Source organism: Equus przewalskii, chromosome 4 (genome assembly GCF_037783145.1).
Source record: "Equus przewalskii isolate Varuska chromosome 4, EquPr2, whole genome shotgun sequence".
Lineage (NCBI taxonomy): Eukaryota > Metazoa > Chordata > Mammalia > Perissodactyla > Equidae > Equus > Equus przewalskii.
The window spans coordinates 53,744,282-53,765,959 of NC_091834.1; the positions used below are offsets into that span (position 1 = coordinate 53,744,282).

Sequence of the window (21,678 nt, forward strand, 5' to 3'; positions counted from 1 at the left end):
CCTCTTTTCATCAGCTTAAATGGAATACGTTCCCTTTGTATCTTTGGAAGAGTTAGATTGAAAAGTATCCTAGAAACATAAACTGTCCAGTTAAGCGTTAACCTCTTTAATACATTAACTCGCACTAAATTACTTAGGGGAAGCTTGACCTTATTCTGTGAGGTGTGACTATTTGGTAAGATCTGGATCTGCGATCCCTGCTGTTAACTAGAGTGAAAGCCCCCAGCCTTGCCGCAGGTATTTCTAACCAGGAATAAGAGTCCCGTGAGAATCAATCAGTAGCAATTGTGTGTATTCAGCTCCATGTGTTGATTCTGGCCTCACAGGAGCTGTGTAGCTCTCAGTTTTCCAGGCTTTAGTTTTTGTATCTCTGAGACAAGGCTAACAAGCTCAGCATCATAAAACAAGTGTAAAGATCAAAGGAGACAATTTGTGATGAAGACTTTTATGAACTGGTGGATTTTGCTGTGTTGTCCTCTTCAGTTTTTTGGATTTAAGGCTCTGTTTTCTATCTTACAGGTATGATAAACAGAAAGTGATGCTTAAAGAGATCCACAACTGTCAGTACATTGCCTGCATGAATCCGATGGTGGGCAGTTTCTCGATCAATCCTAGGCTACAGGTAGGGTGTTGAGCCCTGCTCTCTCCCACATAGCCCCTCAGTGTAATGTTCAAACGTTGTAGAGCTTGATTCTTGGTGCTTTGATGTACAAAGTAGATCTCCTACTGGACATTTGGTTAAGCATGTAAGTTTTTTATTTTTAGTTAATAGACTTTATTTTATTTATTTATTTTTTTAAAGATTGGCACCTGAGCTAACAACTGTTGCCAATCTTCTTTTTTTTTTTTTCTGCTTTTTCTCCCCAAGTCCCCCTAGCACATAGTTGTATATTTTAGTTTTGCTTCCTTCTAGTTGTGGCACGTGGGACGCTGCCTCAACGTGGCCTGATGAGCGGTGCCATGTCCGCGCTCAGGATCTAATCCGGCAAAACCCTGGGCTGCTGAAGCGCAGCGCACAAACTTAACCACTGGGCCATGGGGCCAGCCCCTAGACTTTATTTTTTTAGAGCAGTTTTAGGTTTATAGGAAATGAACTCAAAGTATAGAGTTCCCATGCACTCCCTCACTCCCCCACCTCATGTTACCCTATTAAACGTGTTGCATTGTGTGCTGCATTTGTTACAATTGAGGAGCCAATACTGATAAGTTATTATTAACTGAAGTCCAGTGTTTGCATCAGGGTTCATTTTTTGCATTATACAATCTGTAGTTTTGGCAAATGTATAATGACATGTATCCACCACTCAAATATCCTACGGAATAATTTCACTGCCCCAAAATCTCCTGTGCTTTACATATTCATCCCTTCCTCTCCCCTGAATTGATTCTTGGTTCTTTTATTGTCTCCATAGTTTTGCCTTTTTCAGAATGTCATATAGTTGGAATCATATAATATGTAGCTTTTTCAGATTTTCTTCTTTTATTTAGCTTAAATATGTATTTAAGGTTCCTCCATGTCTTTTCATAGCTTGATAGCTCAGTTTTTTACATCACTGAATAATATTCATTGTATGGTTGTACCACAGTTTCTTTATCCATTCACCTATTGAAGGACACCTTGGTTGTTTCCACATTTTGGCAATCATGAATAAAGCTGCTATAAATATGTAAGTTTTTGTGTGCGTATAAGGTTTTTAATAACAACCACCACCAGTAGCAACATACATGCAATAACAGCGTACAACAATAAGTGTTACTTAATTACCTGGAGTCAGCTGGGGGTCAGCTAGGTGACTCTGATGATCTTGGCTGGGCTTGTTCACATGTCTGGGAGTTGACTGTCAGCTGATGTAGCTTTGGCTGGAGTGATTGCGGTAACGTGATTGGCCGCTGCTTGGTGTGCCTCTCACCCTTCAGCAGGCTTGTAGAATTCACGGCAAAGGTAGAGCCTTAAGAGAGCAAGGGGAAACACACAAGCCTCTGACTGCGACTGACACACCGTCACTTCCACCTCATTCTGTTGGCTCAGTCAAGCCCTATGGCCAGGCCCAGAGTCAGAGTGAGAGGTTCTGCGAAGTTACATGGCAATGGGCACAGATACAGGAAGGGATGAAAAAATAGGGCTTTTTTTTTTGCAGTCTACTGGTACCATTATAGTCCTGATTTTATGCAATTTCTTATTTTTGTTTTTCTTTTCAGAGACATTTCACGGTGTTTGCATTCAACTTTCCATCCTTGGATGCATTAAACACCATCTATAGCCAAATCCTTAGGTTCCATTTCCAGCAGCAATCGTTTGGTCCATCAGTTCTCAGGAGTGGCCCCACTATGATACAAGCAACGATCGCATTCTATCAGATGATGACACGTAGCTTTTTACCCACAGCTATTAAATTCCACTACCTCTTTAATCTGAGAGACCTATCAAACATCTTCCAGGTACCTCAATGGCTCTATGTTATACGTCTTGGGTGGAACAATATTAATGGCGTTTATTTATAGAACTTAGTTTACAACTATGCTACATACTTTTATATGTATTCGTTCGTTTTGCACCATAAACTTCTCTATGAAGTAAGCATGGCAGGTTTATTATTCCCATTTTATCAATGAGAGTAGTGGTTTCTCTCAGGTTGCAGAGACTTAGCGATAGAAGCAGGGATAGTCTGGACTCTCTATTTAATTTATTCCAGATAAATATTTGAGTGCTTTATTTTGTGCCAAGTAAGAGGGGTAATTTGTCATTTTTTCATATTTATGTGATGTGATTTTTAAACATATATCAAGAGAAATTCCAATTTCTTAGCTTGCTAGATTGTTTTGGTTTGATATTGACACTTACCTGGCTCACCTGGTAAAAGGACAGTGTTTGTGTATTTGACTTAGAAAGGACATTCCAAAGAGGGAATTTAAAACCCAGAATTTTTTAAAAATCCAACTATTTTAGTCTACCTTGTATAGTGAAAGTAGTTGAAGTTATTTATGGCTTAGGTTCTTTTGTGAGAGAGGTAGTAAACTGGCTAAATATGAAAACTTCATGGATTTCTTTATATTTGGTGGGTTTTGTTTCTTTATAGTTTTATAACCCTCATTTCTAAATCAACCAACAACTGCTTCAAAAGACCATAACACTGCATTAGACAACAGCTTTCTGAGAATGTGGACCGTTGCTTTTCATCGTTATATGTCTAGCACCTGCCTGAAAGTCTGTGCCCAGTGAAGAGCTGTTAAAAGCAGATTTTTAATCTTAGAAGAAAAGGGAAGGAAGGCGGTGGGGGGAGGGGCTGCTGCTCACTGTTCGCATCCTGTCCGTCAGCGGCACCTGACCCCACCAAGTAATTGTTTAGCCTCTTGCAGCCAGTTCTCTACAGCTCTTGTTGTTGCCCTCTGAGTCCAGAGCTAGCTGACCCTCTCATGAGGAGCGGGTCTGTATGAATCCAAGATACTGAAGGGCAGTGTTGAGGAGGCGTGGGGCTCAAAATGTTTTGGTGCCAGTCCCAGATCTAGCCACAGAGTGTGAATTCGGGCAATTTACTTTTGGTCTCATATTCCTCATCTATGAAATGAAAGGGTTAGATTAACTGATATCAAAGGATTTTAGAATGAAAAAAATTATGGTCGTGTGACTTTTATGTGAGCTGTTTGTACTTTGGCTTTGGCAACTTAATCAGTTGGGAGACTTAATAAGCACAAGTTCTCAGATGTGGTATTTAGTTCCTGGGTTGGCTCTTGAAATACAGTCTTAGCTTCATTCCTAAAAATGGGTATAATGGTAGTAAACTTTTTAAATGTTGCTTCATTGAGTAAAACTACTAATATGTAGGTGTATGTATAAATATAAAACTACTATTTATAGTATTTCTTTTAACTCAATAAACTGCTACATTCAGTATAAAGTTAAAGAAAGTGTTAAAGGAAAATATTATCTTGGAATGTCATCAGCTTCTGAATTTTTAATTATTCCCTTTCTTGCCTTGTAGGGGATTTTATTTGCTTCTCCTGAATGTTTAAAGGGTCCAAGTGATTTAATACGCCTGTGGCTCCATGAATCTTCTCGTGTTTATGGAGACAAACTGATAGACACAAAGGATTGTGATTTGTTCCAGAAAAAGTTGCTGGAAACTGCTTATAAATATTTTGAAGTAAGTTTATGAATGTTAGAGGTCACTGTTTGCTGGTGCTGGGGCAGAAGTTAGATAAGAATGTGAGTAAAGTGTGTAAATACTTACTTTGCTGAAACAGCTGTGATTCCAGAATATACTTGGTCTGTACTTGGAAACGTTCCACCCATCTACTCATGGACTGATCTGCAAGCTTTTCCCTTGCTAGGTCACTCTGCCTCCAGGTGGATCATTCTGGATCGTTGGCATGACTATGTCTTTCTCTTCCTCCTCCTGCAGGGTGTAGACAGTCGTGTGCTGCTTCAACAGCCGCTCATCTACTGCCACTTTGCTAATGGCGGGGAAGACCCGTGTTACATGCCTGTGAAAGACTGGGAGGTGCTGAAGACGATTCTGACAGAAACATTAGACAACTACAATGAACTGAATGCTACCATGCCCCTTGTTTTATTTGAAGATGCCATGCAACATGTGTGAGTTGACTAGTCGTGATGCTTTTTCACGCAGTGAAAGTGGCTGGATATCCTCGCTGTTGTGGTTTCTCAATAGATCATACGAAGCCCTCTGAACTATCAGCTCTTATCTATTGTTTGCCATACCATGTAAAACTATGCGTCTCTATAAATTATGTCACAATCTTAATAATGTCTTACATAGGTATGCTACTTTCTGAAGGCTGTCACAGCCATAATTCTATTTTATTTCACTCTAGCCCTGTTAGGTAAGAATATTAAGAAAGAGGAAGATAAGTGACTTGTTCAAAGTCATCAAGTTCATGAGTAGCAGAGACAGGATAGACTCAAACTGATTTTTGTCGATTAAGCATGTTGTGTTGATTGAGTGCCTACTGTGCTAAACAGGAGCATTACCAGCCTTTTTGGTACTTTTATACAAATTAGAAAAAAAGGAGGAACATTTTTTTTGGCAGAAAAATAGAAAAGGGATTAGAAATGGGATTAGGAACCCTACTCCAGTATGACGTCATCTTAACTAATTCCTTCTGCAATGACCCTATTTCCAAATAAGGTCATATTCTGATGTACTTGGGCTTAGGACTTCAATATATGAATTGGGGGGGATGTTCAATTCATAATACCTTTCTAACAAGTGATATGTGGACAAAGATTAAAATAAATCATGACTAAAAGTAAGTCAAGAAAGAAGGAAGTATGCGAGAAAGGAAATCCAAAAAGACAAAAAAAATGTGGAGAATTAAATTTTTAGAAGTTACTCTTTAAAATGTTTAGCCCAAGTGTCTAAGAAAAACTTTGGAGGCCTCTTCCTCATCAGTTCTTATAAGCATGGTAAGTATTGATTGTTTTATTGATCCCTTTGCATTTGCAATCCTCTGATGACAGTTTTATTTGGAATCTGTGCCCGTGGTGTTACGTGAATTATTAGTAACACCGTTTCTGGTTGGGTTGGTGTACACTGTGTATGTCATGGCTGATGCATGCTATGGCTCAGCCTCTCGTTGATGCTGAGGGAAAGAGTCTTCCCGTATAACCCTTCAACATGGAATCTCAAGTGGCTGAAAAGGAAGGCTCTTTCGTTGACCAAGATTATGAGCTAGAAGCAGATTTAACTCAGCATTAGAGATGATTTCAGAGCGCGACCTTGAGTGTTGTAGACAGAGAGTTTCCTGCTGAGGGAATATTGTGAGGTACAAACCTCAAGGCACACATTAAAATGAAATGAAAACTCTGCTTTCTAACTTGAAGTTTCACCTGTATGAGAGTAATTTTACAGCTTTACCAAGATGGTTCTATTGTGTGGTCATGTAAAGTAAAATTTAATGAAAGGGCTGAGCTTGTCAAAATAACCTGTCTGTTGAGTTATGAAGATTTTTAGGAAATGCGCACACATGCTGGTCCACGTGTAAGTGAGCCCAACTTCATTTTTCCAAAAAAGGCTCTTTAAAAAAGCCATTTGTATGGATCATTCAGGGCCTCAAGTTTAAATTCGTTTCAGAAAAGCAACCATGAGCAAACGTGAGTGTCCAATTTTTTGCACTTTGGTATCTTTATGCTTCTATTTCTTTTTTTCATATTTCTTCAACCACATTTTGATCATGTTAAAGACAACTTATTCCTAACTGTGAAATATAGCAGTAATATCACTAGCTCAAGCTTTCAGAATCTCTTTGGTTATAGAGAACAAGGCATTAGTTGGCCTTGCTGGAAATTTACCTCTGTGATTCTGAATGGTTTCAGTAAATTTTCTGGAGTGCTCGCGGCACAGCAAAAGCTTTGGTGCAAAGGAAGTAAGAATCATAGAAAGAGGCAAGTGTTTAATCTGCGTGAAGTAAATCACACATGAGATGCTTGTTGATCTAAAAAAAATCCATTCTTTCCAAAGTGATTGTGCAGCCCAGGTTTCTGGCACAGACATTCTCCCTTTGATGTCGTCATACATGGATGCTGATGTGAAGTTGGGATCTTTCTTACTAATCAAAAAAGCTTGAAACTTACATAACAGCCCTTGTATATGTTTCCTTCCTTGAGTTTTGGTGGAGAGTAGTAAAGCAATGAGTGAATCCAAGATGTCACTAGCATAGGACAGTTTGTTAGGCAAGCAGTGTGAGGGAGATGCAGGCAGCGTCTTTCCATGATGGGGAAACAGAGGAACAAGACTAAAGCTTGGAAATAAAGATTGGAATTGAGTGTCGAAGTATTTATCTAAAAAATACGACAGACATAGTCCCTAGGCACTTTAAATTTCATGCTGCTGTGGGTGTCTTTCTCTTACCAGGTGTCGCATCAGCCGAATCCTCCGGACCCCTCAGGGTTATGCACTGTTGGTCGGAGTGGGCGGCAGTGGCAAGCAGAGCTTGTCACGGCTGGCAGCCTACATTTGTGGCCTTGAGGTGTTCCAGATCACTCTGACCGAAGGCTTTGGAATCCAGGACCTTCAGGTGAGTAAGGGGTGATAGCAGAGCTTCCCATGTGGCCTGGCGGATAAAGCATCCACGGTTGTTGGCCCATGTCAGCTCTGACTCCCAGATTTGGCCAGGGCGTCCCCAACCAGGCAAAGAGTGGGGAAAGCTCTTTAGAGGATTTATTCCTCTTTGGCTGTTTCTCCTTCATGGTCAGATTAGTAATAGTAAATTTCTAAGAATGTTTATGGTATATAAGCCTATAAACCTTTAGACCTGACTCAGAAAATATTTTAATACTTGCTTACGCAAATGTTTTTTCCTTTGCATTGACTACGCCTGATATTGAATACTGTTAGTATTCCTGTATGATAGAGGAAAAGAAAAGATACTTTGTTTACAAGTGCAAATAGATTTCTTCCACTTTGGATAAGATTATGGAAATAAAATGTGATGGGAATACATTCAAGAAATTTGTACATGTTTTTAAAATTTTGCTTTTCAATCACAACAGTACTTACAAAATAATACTTAGAGTTGTGGCAAGTGCTATTTTAAACCAGAAAAATAAATCACATGCTTTCAATATTACTAAACAAAACTAAATAAATAACCAAACAAAAACTGTTTTCAATGAAATAGACAATTATTGAAGTGAGCAGAAACTTCCTTCTACCGCTTTGCTTGACAGAGGCACCGCTGAATTCATTCTCACTCTATGAGAAGGGCCTTGTTTAGCAGCAGCCTGTTTTCACCCCTATGCTCCATTAAGCCACAAACATGACACTCATCATTGTATGCCAGAAATGGAGGTGATGTCATGCCATTTGCCCCTATAATGGGGTCACTGAGAGGAAAGAATATGTAAACAGAGGGAAAGTACAACATGCGGCTCTCACGTTACAGTTCTTCAGTTCTTCCCAGCACTCGCACACGTACTCCCAGTGTCGCATCAGCATTTTAACAAAACATGAATGATGGCCTCCTTTCCTTACAGGTAGATCTTGCCAATTTGTACATCAGAGCTGGAGCCAAGAACATGCCCACTGTGTTCCTGCTGACAGATGCCCAGGTTCTAGATGAGAGCTTTCTTGTGCTGATTAATGACTTGCTGGCGTCAGGTGATTAGACCAACACATTTCTTGAAAGATCTTCCCCAATGACAAATTATCTGTAGTTTCAGTGAACTTTAAAGAGAGATAATTTGTCTTTGAGATGTTTTCCGGGGCAGTCTTTGGGGAGAAACCTATAAACCGAACTAATTTGAGGTGTATTGCTTTCTTAGTCTCCTTATGGATGTGAAGTGTCTGGGAGAGGCCTTCAGTGAAGTAAATGTTATTCCTACGTGTACGAGTTTAGTGGGTGTGTTCATCATAGCTTGTTCTCATTGTGTTGTGTGTCTTGTAAATGGAAAAAAAGAAAAATGGCATTTCTGATTTCAAACTCTTTATCATTTAAGCTGAACTTTTATTGTAAAGCATTTCGAGTATTAAAATGTCATATCTAAAATTTAAATTCTACTCATTCCTTTGAGGGCAGGAGAAATCCCAGATCTGTTCAGTGATGAAGATGTAGACAAGATAATTTCTGGAATTTGTAATGAAGTTCGTGGTCTGGGCATTGTGGACTCCAGAGAAAATTGTTGGAAATTCTTTTTGGCCAGGGTGCGACTACAGCTCAAAGTAAGAAACCCTTGCTTTACTTGCATATTATTTAAAACCTGCTGTTGGAACTATGATCTGGTTCTATTTCAGAATTCATATGATGAGTTTGAATTTGCCATTCTTTTTCTAAGGACACGTTGTCGTTCATTTTGAAAGGACCTTTGCATTTTTACATGCACATATCTGGAGTGTACCTTCCTAAAGTTTCCTGTGATGCTGAGCTCCTGCGATGCATTGTGCTGAGCAGCCTGTGTGATACTTGATTGAACTGGATGTGGTGTCTGTCCTGAGGAGCTTACACTATTACAGGAGACAGGAGACACCGCAGATAATTGCAGTACAGGACCAATTAGGTAGCACCATGGGGTTACAGAGGAGGGCAGCATCCTTCCTAACTGCAGTAGTCCCACCTGGAGGAAGTGATGTGCCAGGTGTGGAGCGTGGATTGCATTTCATGGGGAAGCAACAGGCTGGGAAGAACTTTCAGGAAGAGGAAATAGCGTTTATATGAGTAAGATAGACTGTATGGTACATATTTGAAGAAACCCAAGAAAGCTCTAAATGACTGGAACATAGAGTTCCTATTGGGATAATGAGGTGGATCAGGCTGGGAAAGTAAATTGGGATGATGTGAGGGGTTTGTAAATCATTAACGGAGCAGTGGGAGAGGTCTGAATTAAGGAAGTGAATTATGTCAGCACTTCAGGGCAAATAATTGAGGCGTATTATTCAGAGGATCTGAGGCTCAACCCATGGTTCTCCCCATACATTACTCTATGCTTCAGTTTAGCTTATGGAGATATACTATAACCAAACAATAGCAGCAGCAAAGATCGAGTATTAAGGAAGACAAGAAACACCTCCAAACTCATGGCAGGAAGCCAATTTAAGGAAAATTCAGGCTTCCTGGTATAGAAATGGTTAGTAACCTAAAAAAGTTACTGCTTTGCTACTTCTGGTATTGCACGCCTGTCAAGTGAGTCACAGGCTCTGGGGCTGCCACAGAGCCTGGTGTACACCAGGAAAGGGGGTGGGAAGTGGCATTACTCTGCTTGGAGTATAGAAGAATTGTAAGGTTCTCCTCTGCCCTGCTTTTTCAAATTCCACATTAGTCTTACGGAGCAATTCTGGGCTGAGGTTAGAGGATCAGAATTTGTGGTTCAGTTGCCTAAAGAGTTTTCTCCCCATCAAAAATGTTAGTAAGACTATGTTTGCCAGGTTGTAACAAAGCCAAGGATTTCTACTGTCCCATTGTGGTATATTTGGATGAAATTTTCTTTATGAAATGGAAAAACAAGTACAATAATAGAATTCGAGATAGGAATGTTATAGATCACTGGCTGTCAAAGTCTGTTCTTCAGAGCAAGAGAGTCAACCTCATCTAGGAAATTTTTGGTTTTTTTAAAGATTGGCACCTGAGCTAAGATCTTTTGCCGATCTTATTTTATTTTTTTTCCTCCTTCTCCCCAAAGCCCCCCAGTACATAGTTGTATATTCTAGTTGTGAGTGCATCTGGTTTTCCAATGTGGGACACCGCCTCAGCATGGCCTGATGAGCAGTGCCATGTCTGCACCCAGGATCCGAACCAGTGAAACCCTGGGCTGCCGAAGCAGAGCATGCAAACTTAACCACTCAGCCATGGAACCAGCTCTGAAACTTTTAAAAAATGCAGATTATCCAGGGCCAGGCCCCATGGCTAAGTGGTTAAAGTTCTGCACACTCCACTTCAGCGGCCTGGGTTCGTGAGTTCAGATCCCAGACATAGATCTACTCCACTCAGTAGCCGTGCTGTGGAGGTGTCTCACATACAAAATAGAGGAAGATTGGCACAGATGTTAGCTCAGGGCTGGTCTTCCTCAAGTGGAAAAAAAAGAGGAGGATTGGCAACAGATGTTAGCTTAGGGTGAATCTTCCTCAGAAAAAAAAATGCAGATTATCCAATCCCAGATCTTTTGAATCAGAACCTCTGGGTGGGACCCAGCAACCTATGTTTTAACAAGCCCTCCCGGTGATTCTGGGGGCGTGCTGAAATTTTGAGAACAGCTGTTAAAAACAGTACTGAAATAAAAGTATGTCCTTTACGTACATCTTTCATACACAACTTTGCTTGCTTCTGTAGGATAAATTCCTAGAAGGGGAATTGCTAGGTTCAATAGATGCAGTTTGTGGTTTTAAAATATGCCTGCAAATGCTTTGATGCCCTTCTTACTCACAGGTGGAGTCTGAGTCCTCTCTCCTTGAATCTGGGTGGGCTTAGGGCTGCTTCAGCTAATAGAGTACAGTACAGTGCCGTAGAGTGAGGCTGAGTAACTTCCGGGGCTAAGTCTTAAAGGCCCACTTTTCCATCAAATTTGACATGTTTTGTTTCTAAGAGTTCTATGTAGATTAAGCAATTAGTCTTATATATGTGCCTCATTTTGCTTATTCTGTCGTTTGTCTTTTAAATGTATATATGATACATGTTTGTTTGTTTATAACTTTGTAATTTTAACGTTAGATTAATCAGTGTTTTCCTTTATGGATTTGAGTTTTCTTGTAAATTTAGGAAAGCATTTTTTTCTCCAAGATGAGAAAACTCTTCACTAGAAGCAGTTGGGGCTCAATTGGGCAACAAATAAGAGAATCTCCAAGAACAATTCCTTGAGCGTCTCACATCGCTGAGTCCCGACTAGCTCGTAATCCCCTGACAGACCCCTGCTTTCCCGTTTTTCACGTCCCCCTGCGCTCACCCTGAGGCTTCCTGCCCCAGAATCACGAGATGAGTGCAATCCGGACTCTATTCCAGGCAAGAAGGAAGAGGATGAAGACACGGGGGCTCTCTGTATCAGGAAACCAAAGCTTCTCCCCAAACCTTAAGCTGCCGTCTAACTGGCCACAAGTGTGTCATATGCCACCTCCACCTATCGGGGAGGCTGCGGAAGTGAATATTTGATCTTGTCACGTGGACTTTTTGAATAAAATCGCAAGTGGATTTTGAAATAGCAGCAGCGTCAGCCATTCCAGGCCCGGCATGCTTTTGTGTTTATGTTTAAAACTATAGTTTGTCTGGAATATGTTTGATATTATATGTGGTAAAGAGTGAGCTCAGAGGTTGCTTTCATCCAAAAAGATACATTTTTATCTCAATATCATGTACTTCTTCCTTACTGATTTAAAGTACTACCTTTATTATATGACAAATAGCCATATTAATTGGGTCTATTTCTGGATCCCCTGTTCTCTTTTCTTGATCAGTCTTTCTGCTGCTGATCCCAGCTTTGTACTCTGTAAATTATTAAAGCTTTATTATCCACCGCTGTATCTAATATCTAATTGCTCTTTCTTATCTAGTTTTTGTGTGTGTGTGTGTGTTCTCATATGTTTATATGTCTGGATAAACAGCAGAATCATTTTGTCAAATTCCAAACACATTTCATTTTTATTGAAATCATGATGAAAGCTTATTTTATATTAGGGAGAATTTAATCTTTATGACATAAAGTCGTGTATTGTTTTGTAGAAGGAATATTTCTTTCATAAAGTTTTCTGGTGGTGTGTTGTTTGTAGTACATGGGAGAGCTCCTGATTTTTAATTTTATAACCAGCGACCTTCCTGCCTCTCTGATAGTTTCTATTAGTTGGTTGGTATCATGTAGCCTGCAGGTAATGATATTCGTCATATTCTATTTATCTGCTCTCCTCCCTCATTGCATTGGTAAATCTACAGGAGAATGTTAAATAATTATGGTGATAGTACGAATTTGTCTTGATTTTTGCATTAATGAGCGTATTTCTAATGTTTTACTATCATGTCTTATGTTGGCTTTTGATTCAGGATATGTCTCTTGTCCAGGAAGTATCTACCTATTAAATTCCTTTTCAGCATCTATGGAGATAGTGATATGGTTTTTCTCCTTGAACTTACTAATATTCATATAGTGCAGATAGATGTACAGGAGTTTTCAGTTTTTACTTTGTTCAATCCATCAGTCTCTTCCTTTACGTGTTTCCTTTGATTCTGTGCTTAGGCAGGCCTTACTGAAACCGAGATCAGTTCTGTATTCATCTCTGTTGTTGTCTAGTCCTTTTCATACTCTCATTGTTTTGTATTTACCTTAGTACAAGCTAGAATTTACTTTGGAGTTAGATATGAATCATTTTCCCCCACTGACACGGGATTACTAATTGAATAGTCTTCTTTCCTGCTAAAATGTGTAGGAGGAGCTTTTTTGTTTTTTGATTTTTAATGCTAAGGAGGAATAGGATCTCTTTCAAATACTCCTAATCCTTCTTGGCCTTGTCACTAAGTTTTCTGCATCATCAGAAAGGTTAGTGGTCAGCGTCTTGCCCTGAGGGAGAAATAATACGGCAAAGAAATGGATCACCTTTTACAAGAAAATGGCAGCTTCTTTTTCTTCATCCGTATATATTACCTTCAAATCCTTGAAAATTTTTTTTAAAGAATTCTAGATTGCTCTCTGTTAGTTTCATACATTGTGATATCCAGCAGCATGTACTGAAGACTCAATTTCTGATAAGCTGACATTTCCTTTGCATATGTTCCTAGCTGGGCAACATGGGAAGCTAAATGTGTTGCAAGGGTTGGTGAGCACACCTGGCAGGTCAAGCTAAATGATGTGGAGTTGCCACCCCATTACCCATGCTCACCACCCAAAGCCAGTTCCCATTTGGAATGCAAGGGCAGTGAGAACCTGTTGGTGTGCAAAATGTGACCTCTGAATCCCACAGGGCAGTTCCGATTAATGATGATCAGATGTGTGTCCTTGGATTGCCTGAAATAAGCCAATGGATAAATGCCAATTGTCTTCTCTCCTTCACATTTGTATATGTGCATCTTTTCCTATGTAATTCTCTTCTTACAACTAGAGTATAGTACTTTGATCTTCTCTCCTGTTGACTTTAGTGAACCCCAAAACTTTTCTTTCTTGCCTTTCTTCCTGGCCATCCGATGCCATAGGGAAAAAGAGCACCTGATATGTGTAGCAGCCCCTGATTCTTGCCCAAAATTTTAGATATCTGTCTTGTTATCTATCTATGTATTTAAGGGTGTGTGTGTGTATATATCTTGTATATATATTTTCTTCATGTGGTTCTGTATTTTTAAATATATATATATATACACATATAGAGAGAGAGATCCATTTCTGGTTATATAAGAAATATATGTTCATTGTAGAGAATTTAAAAATACAGAATCATATAAAGAAAATAAAAACTATGCTTAGTTGTGTTGCCTATAGGTAACTACTGAAAACATATTGGTATATTTCCTTCCAGTTTTCTATGCTTCAGATATTTTTCGGAAGAGTGCTGTATTTTATTATATATGTTCTTCTATGGATCCCTTTGTGTTATCTTCTTCCTTTATCTTGGCCTGTTCTCTTATTATGGGTTTCTATAATTTTCTTTCCTTACAGCCTTTTGAGAGTGTGAGCAAGTTTTTATCCTTTTCTTCAGGTTCTTATATGAAATTAGCTTCAGTGGAATTATCTTCCTTTCAATCTGCTGGACACTTTTTCATTTTTCTTAGTTTTATAGTATTTTTTCTTCAGGCCCAATATAGGCTTTTCTTCTTCTTCTTCTTTCTTGGATGGAAGAGAGAGCAATTCATATTCGGAGTTTGGCAACGGACAGTATGGGTGATTTTCTCTTGGCTCATACTACAACATGTCTAGGGAACCTGATAGCTCAACAGAGATGCTGAGCAACACTCATTCTGAGCATCAGATTAACACCGTAGCACAGCATAAGCTGAAAGACTTAGTACTCACACAAGTCATTTCCATGATATATCTTTGATCTTGTGTAAAAAACTTAACTACTCACCTGTCCAGTAAAAAGTCAGATGTTGCAAAACCTCACCCTTCCGTGATTGTTAAGTCAAGTCTCTTCAGATCTGCCTCTGGTTGATGGGCAGAGCACCTGGCTTCCTCTCCCTTATGTGGATGCCTGTCTAGGATGGCTTTATCATTGAGTGATGCTGTCTTCTCTCCCTCCTGCCCCTCATTCTGACCCTTGCTCTCATGGAGAACAAGAAACACTCCAAAGGCTGGCTTGCACATTGCCAGTTCCAGGCTTGTGTCAGTCTCGGCCCTGCCGACAACGTTCTGCTTATTAGGACCACACCTCTCTGAATACAGTGCTATATCTCTTGCCCTTGCAGTTTTTGATATTATTTGATCTAAGTAGAATTAAAAAAAACTTCAGAGAAAGACAAAAGTTGTGACCTTGTATTTTTTATCTGAGGTTCACTGTCTTCAAAATTTCATAAAACAGCGAAACCTCAAAAAAATAGGACACAGATATTAATATTTTATTCTGTCTAGAAGAATTTTTTTAACTGCCATGTGTTTACTCATTCATCTATCCATTCAGCATTCAGCAAATATTTATTGAGTGCCTGTGATGTGTTAGGCCCTGGGAGTATGATAATGAGTAGGAGCCAGCACCTGCTCACCTGGAGCCCACCTCATTGTTGGTAAGACAAGCATCTACCGCCATATCATACAAGCAGTATAAAATTACAGCCGTGTATATGAGAGATAAGGGGTGTATAAGAGAACAGAACACAGGACTGTAAAGCTTTCATTGAGGAAAAAACGATTAGGAAGCATCTCAAAGAGTGAGTAGAAGTCATCTCCCTTGTTGTTTATTATAAAAGAAAATTTTAACACCAAAAATGAAGGGCTTAATCCCAGAATAAAGGACATCCCTTTAATTGAATAAACTTTGCGTTTTGAACAGCATGTTCATATTTTTCACATTTTGTGTACATTCACATCTGGGGTTTGTCGGCACAGTATGGGCCTTGTTCTTGCAACTGCACGTGTGTGTAGAGTTACCACATAGCAGGGATGCTGACTGCTCTCCTAGCAGAGCAGCACAGATCATAAGCCCCAAACTTTGCATGACCTGGTTCAAATATGGACCTATTCCGTAGGTAATAAGGCATCTGATTTCCTGTTTTGAAAAACAACAACAATACTATTATATGAGGTTCTGGGGCTGCCGGCTGGCCTGGAGAGCAGTGTGTGGGCAGCGTATGCCCTGAGGACAGGGCAGCTAAGATGAGGGGACCTACTCGTCATCTGTACATAGGAGTGTATAGTAGAGAATACGGAGTGGGAATTATAACTCCTGCTGTCTTCTCTCCTCAGGAATGGATTTGCTCTTTGCTATCTATTGGGATTCCATATACCTTTTCTTTATGAATTGAAGAGTTTGTTTAAAAAAAGAAAAAAATAAATATAAGAACCAAAACTCCCCAATGTGAAACAATACCTCTGGTAAAAATCTGTACTGACCAATATTGACAAGTAAAAGGCTGTGAGAATGATTTCATTGTGTGTTAGCCAAAAAGAAAATAAACATAAAAATGTATTGAATGTGTATATGTTGAAGATGCTGTTGGATCTCATCAAAATAATTGAAATTAAAGGTTGTTAGATGGAGGGATGGTAGAGGAGGATGTAAGGATGATAAAGGGATACTAAAACAGTCAAACTTGGGAAAGTTTCTACTCTAAACCTCCATTCCTGTGAGGATTCTGTCGGTAAGATCTTATCATTATTGAAAAATACTGAGACTTTTGAGGATAAATGCAAGTGTAAGTTATGGATAGAAGCTTCTGAGGTAAATATGTGGGACGGTTACTTCTGAGAGTAACTATATCAACTGTAAAGAAATGCAGAGTGACGGTAGCGATTCAGATTTCCATTACAAGAGGAAATGGACTGAGTCCTCTCAGTGATACAAATAAATATGTACTTACGATGGGATCTTATCTAAAAGAAATTGAGACAGATTACAAAGCACAGTGAAAAGTGGGTTATTGCACATGAGTCATAACACCTGGGTAGGGGTAAAAAAAGAATAGAAAATTCTATGGTATGGATTTCAAAAGTAAGTTCCTGACATCCAAATGTTAGAGCTGTAGGAAAGACATAGATGGTGATTTCAGGGCTTGCTTTTCACTTGTGAGAATTTGCTTTTAGAAAAGAGCACAGCTGTCTCAGTCATTTTTAACTTTATTTTCTTAGCTGACTTTTCTTTCTAGTCCACTGCTGGGAACTAACTTAAGCCAATTTGATCATTTGCAATTGTCAGGAATTATTGGAGGGGGATATATTTCAGTGACCTTCTGTCCTTAGAGGTAGATAACACCTATTCAGGTGGGAGGGGAGAGTTCTCCCCAAATCTCCCAACCTAAGGTGTGCTTCAAGAAAAGCAAGTCTTAGGGGCCAGCCTGGTGGTGCATCAGTTAATTTCACACGTTCTACTTTGGCGGCCCAGGGTTCGCTGGTTTGGATCCCGGGTGCAGACATGGCACCGCTTGGCAAGCCATGCTGTGGTAGGCGTCCCACATATAAAGTAGAGGAAGATGGGCGCGGATGTTAGCTCAGGGCCAGTCTTCCTCAACAAAAGAGGAGGATTGGCAGCAGATGTTAGCTCAGGGCTCATCTTCCTCAAAAAAAAAAAAAAGAAAAGAAAAGTAAGTCTTAGACTGATCTCTGCTACACATAAAGTTTATATGTAGCATAACTTAAAATGAGTCTTAAAGTCTTAAAACTTCCTCTGTAAGCTTATTGCAATCCCAGGAACCTGACTAGCCCTTACTGAAAGGTCATTTGGGACAGATATGGCGGTATTCTGATGGTAGGATTCAGCTGGTCTTCTCATCAGAATCACATAAAAAGACAGAATCTTGCCTTAAGCTGTTTATCACAGGACTGGTCAAAATCCAAAGTGTAAAGAACCAAGGGTATAATTACTGGGATACTTCAATATCTAAATTTTCCTATTCTTTTCATACGATGATGGAGATGCAAGTACACTATTTCTATTTTTCTCAGATATTTTGAACACTACTCTTTTCATCATTGAAAAATTATCTTCAGTATTCATGATGCTGACTAACCAACCATTTGTGTTGATGAGAGAAGTTAGCTAAGAACTCAGGTAGCTGACTTTGCTGTGTGAACTTTTATTAAAGTATGTGAAATGCTGGTTAAGAATCCGTAGCCTGTGTAGTTTCTATAGGTGTATTTCAGATATTAACCAATGCCTCAAAGGTATAAAATGAGTATTGACATGTGTATCATACTAGACTGAGGTATTTCAAAGGTAAATTATACAGGGCCAGATGGCTTGACTGGTGAATTCTACCAAATATTTAAAGAAGAATTAATATCAATCCTTCTCAAAGTCTTCCCAAAAAATGGAAGAGATGGGAACATTCGTTTCACCTGGCCAGCATTACACTGAAACCAAAGGCAGACAAGGATGCCACAAGAGAAGAAAATTACAGGCCAATATACCTGTTACATAGATGCAAAAACCATCAATAAAATATAACAAACTGAATTCCCCAAAATACATTAGAAGGATCATACACCATGATCAAATGGGCTTTATTCCAGGGATGCAAGGATGGTTCAGCATCCGCAAATCAAACAGTATGAATCACCACATTAACAAAATGAAGAATAAAAACCACACGATCATCTCAATAGATACAGAGAAAGCAGTCAATAAAAATTATGTCATCATCTCAATAGATGTAGAAAAGACATTTGACAAAATAAAACATCCATTTATGATAAAAAAAACTCTCAATAAAGTGGGTTAGAGGGAATGTACCTCTACATAATAAAGGCTATATATAACAAGCCCACAGCTAACATCATACTCAGTGGTGAAAAGCTGAAAGCTTTTCCTCAAAGATCAGGAACAAGACAGAGATGTCCACTCTCAACACTTTTATTCAACATAACACTGGAAGTTGCAGCCAGAGCAAATAGGCAAGTAAAAGAAATAAAAGGCATCTGAATCGGAAAGAAGTAAAACTCTCTCTATTTGCAGATGACCTGATCTTATATAAAGAAAACACTGAAGACTCCACTAAAAGTCTGTTAGAACTAATAAATTTAGTAGTGTTGCAGGATACAAAATCAATATACAAAAGTCTGTTGAATTTCTATGCATTAATAGCTATCAAATTAAAACAGTTTCATTTACAATAGCATCAAAAAGAATAAAATACTTAGGAATAAATTTAACTAAGGAGGTGAAATCTATACAGTGAAAACTATAAGAGAATGATGAAAGAAATTGAATAAGACAAATAAATGGAAAGACATCCCGTGTTCATGGAATGGAAGAATTAATATTGTTTACATGTCCATACTACCCAATAAAATCCTACCAAAATTCCAGTGGCTTTTTCACAGAAATAGAAAAAACGGTTCTAAAATTTGTATGGGGGTGGCCCAGTGGCACATCGGTTAAGTCCGCGTGTTCCACTTCAGAGGCCCAGGGTTCACCCGTTTGGATCCCGGGTGTGGACCTACGCACCACTTGTCAAGCCATGCTGTAACAGGCATCCCACATGTAAAGTAGAGGAAGATGGGCATGGATGTTAGCTCAGCGCCAGTCTTCCTCAGCAAAAAGAGGATTGGCAGCAGATGTTAGTTCAGGGCTAATCTTCCTGAAAAATAAAAATTGTATGGAATTAACAAAAGACCCCAAGAGCCAAAGCAATCTTGAGAAAGAAGAATAAATCTGGAGGTACATGTTGATTTAAAACTATATTACAAAGCTATAGTAACCAAAAAAGTATGGTATTGACTTAAAAACAGATACATAGATCAATGGAGCAGAATAGAGAGCCCAGAAATAAACCCATGCATGTATGGTCAATTAATTTTCAACCAAGCAGCCAAAAATATGCAATGGGAAAAAAATAGTCTCTTCAATAAATGGTGTTGAGAAAACTGGATAGCCACATGTAAAAGAGTGAAACTGGACCCCTATCTTACACTATAACAAAAATCAACTCAACTGGATTAAAGACTTGACTGTAAGACCTGAAACCATAAAACTCCTAGGGGAAAATGTAGGGGGTAAGCTCCTTAACGAGGTTTTGGTGAGGATTTTTTGGATTTGACACCAAAGGCAAAGACAACAAAAGCAAAAATAATTGAGATTATATCAAACTATAAAGCTTCTGCTCGGCAAAGGAAACCATCAATAAAATAAAAAGGCAACCTATGGAATGAGAGAAAATATTAGCAAACCATGTATCTAATAAGACGTTAATATCCAAAATATACAAGGAACTCTTATAACTCAACAGCAAAAAAACAAACCAATTGAAAAATGAGCAAAGGAATTGAATAGACATTTTTCAAAGACATACAAATGTTCAAAGACATACAAAAGGTAGCTGAAAAGGCGCTCAGCTAATCTTCAGGGAAATGCAAATCAAAACCACAATGAGATCTCACCTCACATCTTTTAGAATGGCTATTATCAAAAAGACAAGAAATAAATGCTGGCGTGGATGTGGAGAAAAGGGAACCCTTGTGCACTATTGGTAGGAATGCACACTGATATAGACACTATGCAAAACAGTATGGAGGTTCCTCAAGAAAACTGTATTACCGTATGATCCAGCAATCCCATTTCTGGTTATATATCCAGAGGAAACAAAACCATTATCTTGAAGAGGTATTTGCACTCCCGTATTCATAGCATCATTATTCACAGTAGCCAAGGTATAGAAACAACCTAAGTGTCCATCAATGGATAAATGGATCAAGAAGATGTGAGATATTATATACACACACACGCACATATACACATACACACAAAAATACAATGGAATATTGTTCAGCCTTAAAAAAGAAGGAAATCCTGTCGTTTGTAACAACATGAATGAAGCTAGAGGGAATTATGCTAAGTTGAAATAAGGCAGACAGAAAAAGACAAGTACTACATGGTATTGCTTATATGTGGAATCTAAAAAATAAAAAAGTCAAACTCATAGAGGGTAGAAAAGTGGTTGCCAGTGGGTAGGAAATGGGGGAAATAGGGGAAGATTGGTAAAAGGGTATAAACTTTCAGTTATAACATGAATGAGTTCTGAGGGCCTAATGTACAGCCTGGTGACTATGGTTGATAACACTGTTGTATAATTGAAATTTGCTAAGAGAATAGAGCTTAAATGTTCTCACCAAAAAAAAATTATACGTATATATATATATATATATATATATACATATGGTGTGGAAGATTTAATTGACTCGATAAGGGGAATCTTTTTACAGTGTATATGGGTATAAAATCATCACATTGTACACTTTAAATATTTTACATTTGTCAGTTATACCTCAGTAAAGCTGAAAAATTATGGACATCGTAACTCTTTTTTTCAATTGTTTGTCTTTTTATTTATTATAAATCTCTGCTATGTTAATCTCTCACGAAATTAAGTGAAATTTAATAGGAAAATTATGCAGGATTATTTCCCCCACAATAATATTGCTTGAGGCAACAACTTGAGTTTACTCCAGGTTATCTATAAAATGTGGAGACTATTTTAGAAAAGAAGATAATAACTGACAGTTTCCAGACGTTAGCATGGGCTCTTGGAAAAATCTCACAGGAGACTACTACCAAGGTGAGCTGGATGGCAGGAGACATTCTGTGGTAGATTTCTGGCAAAACTAGAAATTATCGAACAGTGGATTGGGTCAATAATTGCGCTCCCCAAGGCTAGTGTAATACCGTCCTTTCCCTTCTTAGGAAGTACTAAGGAACATATTAGATGTATTATAGATACAATGTAGATATAGGTGTATATAGATATGATAACGATGTATATTAGATGATAGAATTTAGGTTATTGAAGATTATCTAATTTCTTTAAAATTCTCTAAATTCTCCATTTTACTCTGTGTGTAGATAGAGTCTTAGATTCTATGAGTATTTCACCAACTGCAGACACATTGAAAATGTAAATATTTCATTTAAGCATTCCCACAGGAAATTTAAAGCTATTGGTTATAGCTGTGGATGTTGGAATCACTTGGAGGCCTTGTTGAAAACACAAATTCCCAAGCCCCATCCAGAGTTTCTGATTCCTTATGTCTGGAGTGGGTCCAAGACTGCATTTCTGACCAGCTCTTAACAGTTCTTTGGGACCTACCGGCCTCCCCCTACCTACCCTCCGTGGGAA

The 21,678-nt window shown here is 38.7% G+C and overlaps 1 protein-coding gene across 3 annotated transcripts in view; it reads left to right on the forward strand.

The window, feature by feature from the left end:
* Positions 1-21,678, forward strand: part of DNAH11 (dynein axonemal heavy chain 11) — a 295,301-nt gene that overhangs the window by 158,428 nt on the left and 115,195 nt on the right. For all 3 annotated transcript variants that reach the window (XM_070615891.1, XM_070615892.1, XM_070615893.1), the window contains exons 48-54: positions 520-622; positions 2,200-2,439; positions 3,981-4,142; positions 4,401-4,594; positions 6,873-7,035; positions 7,994-8,117; positions 8,536-8,678. In XM_070615891.1, coding sequence (XP_070471992.1) covers positions 520-622; positions 2,200-2,439; positions 3,981-4,142; positions 4,401-4,594; positions 6,873-7,035; positions 7,994-8,117; positions 8,536-8,678 — 1,129 coding nt within the window. The remainder of the gene's footprint in view (positions 1-519; positions 623-2,199; positions 2,440-3,980; positions 4,143-4,400; positions 4,595-6,872; positions 7,036-7,993; positions 8,118-8,535; positions 8,679-21,678) is intronic.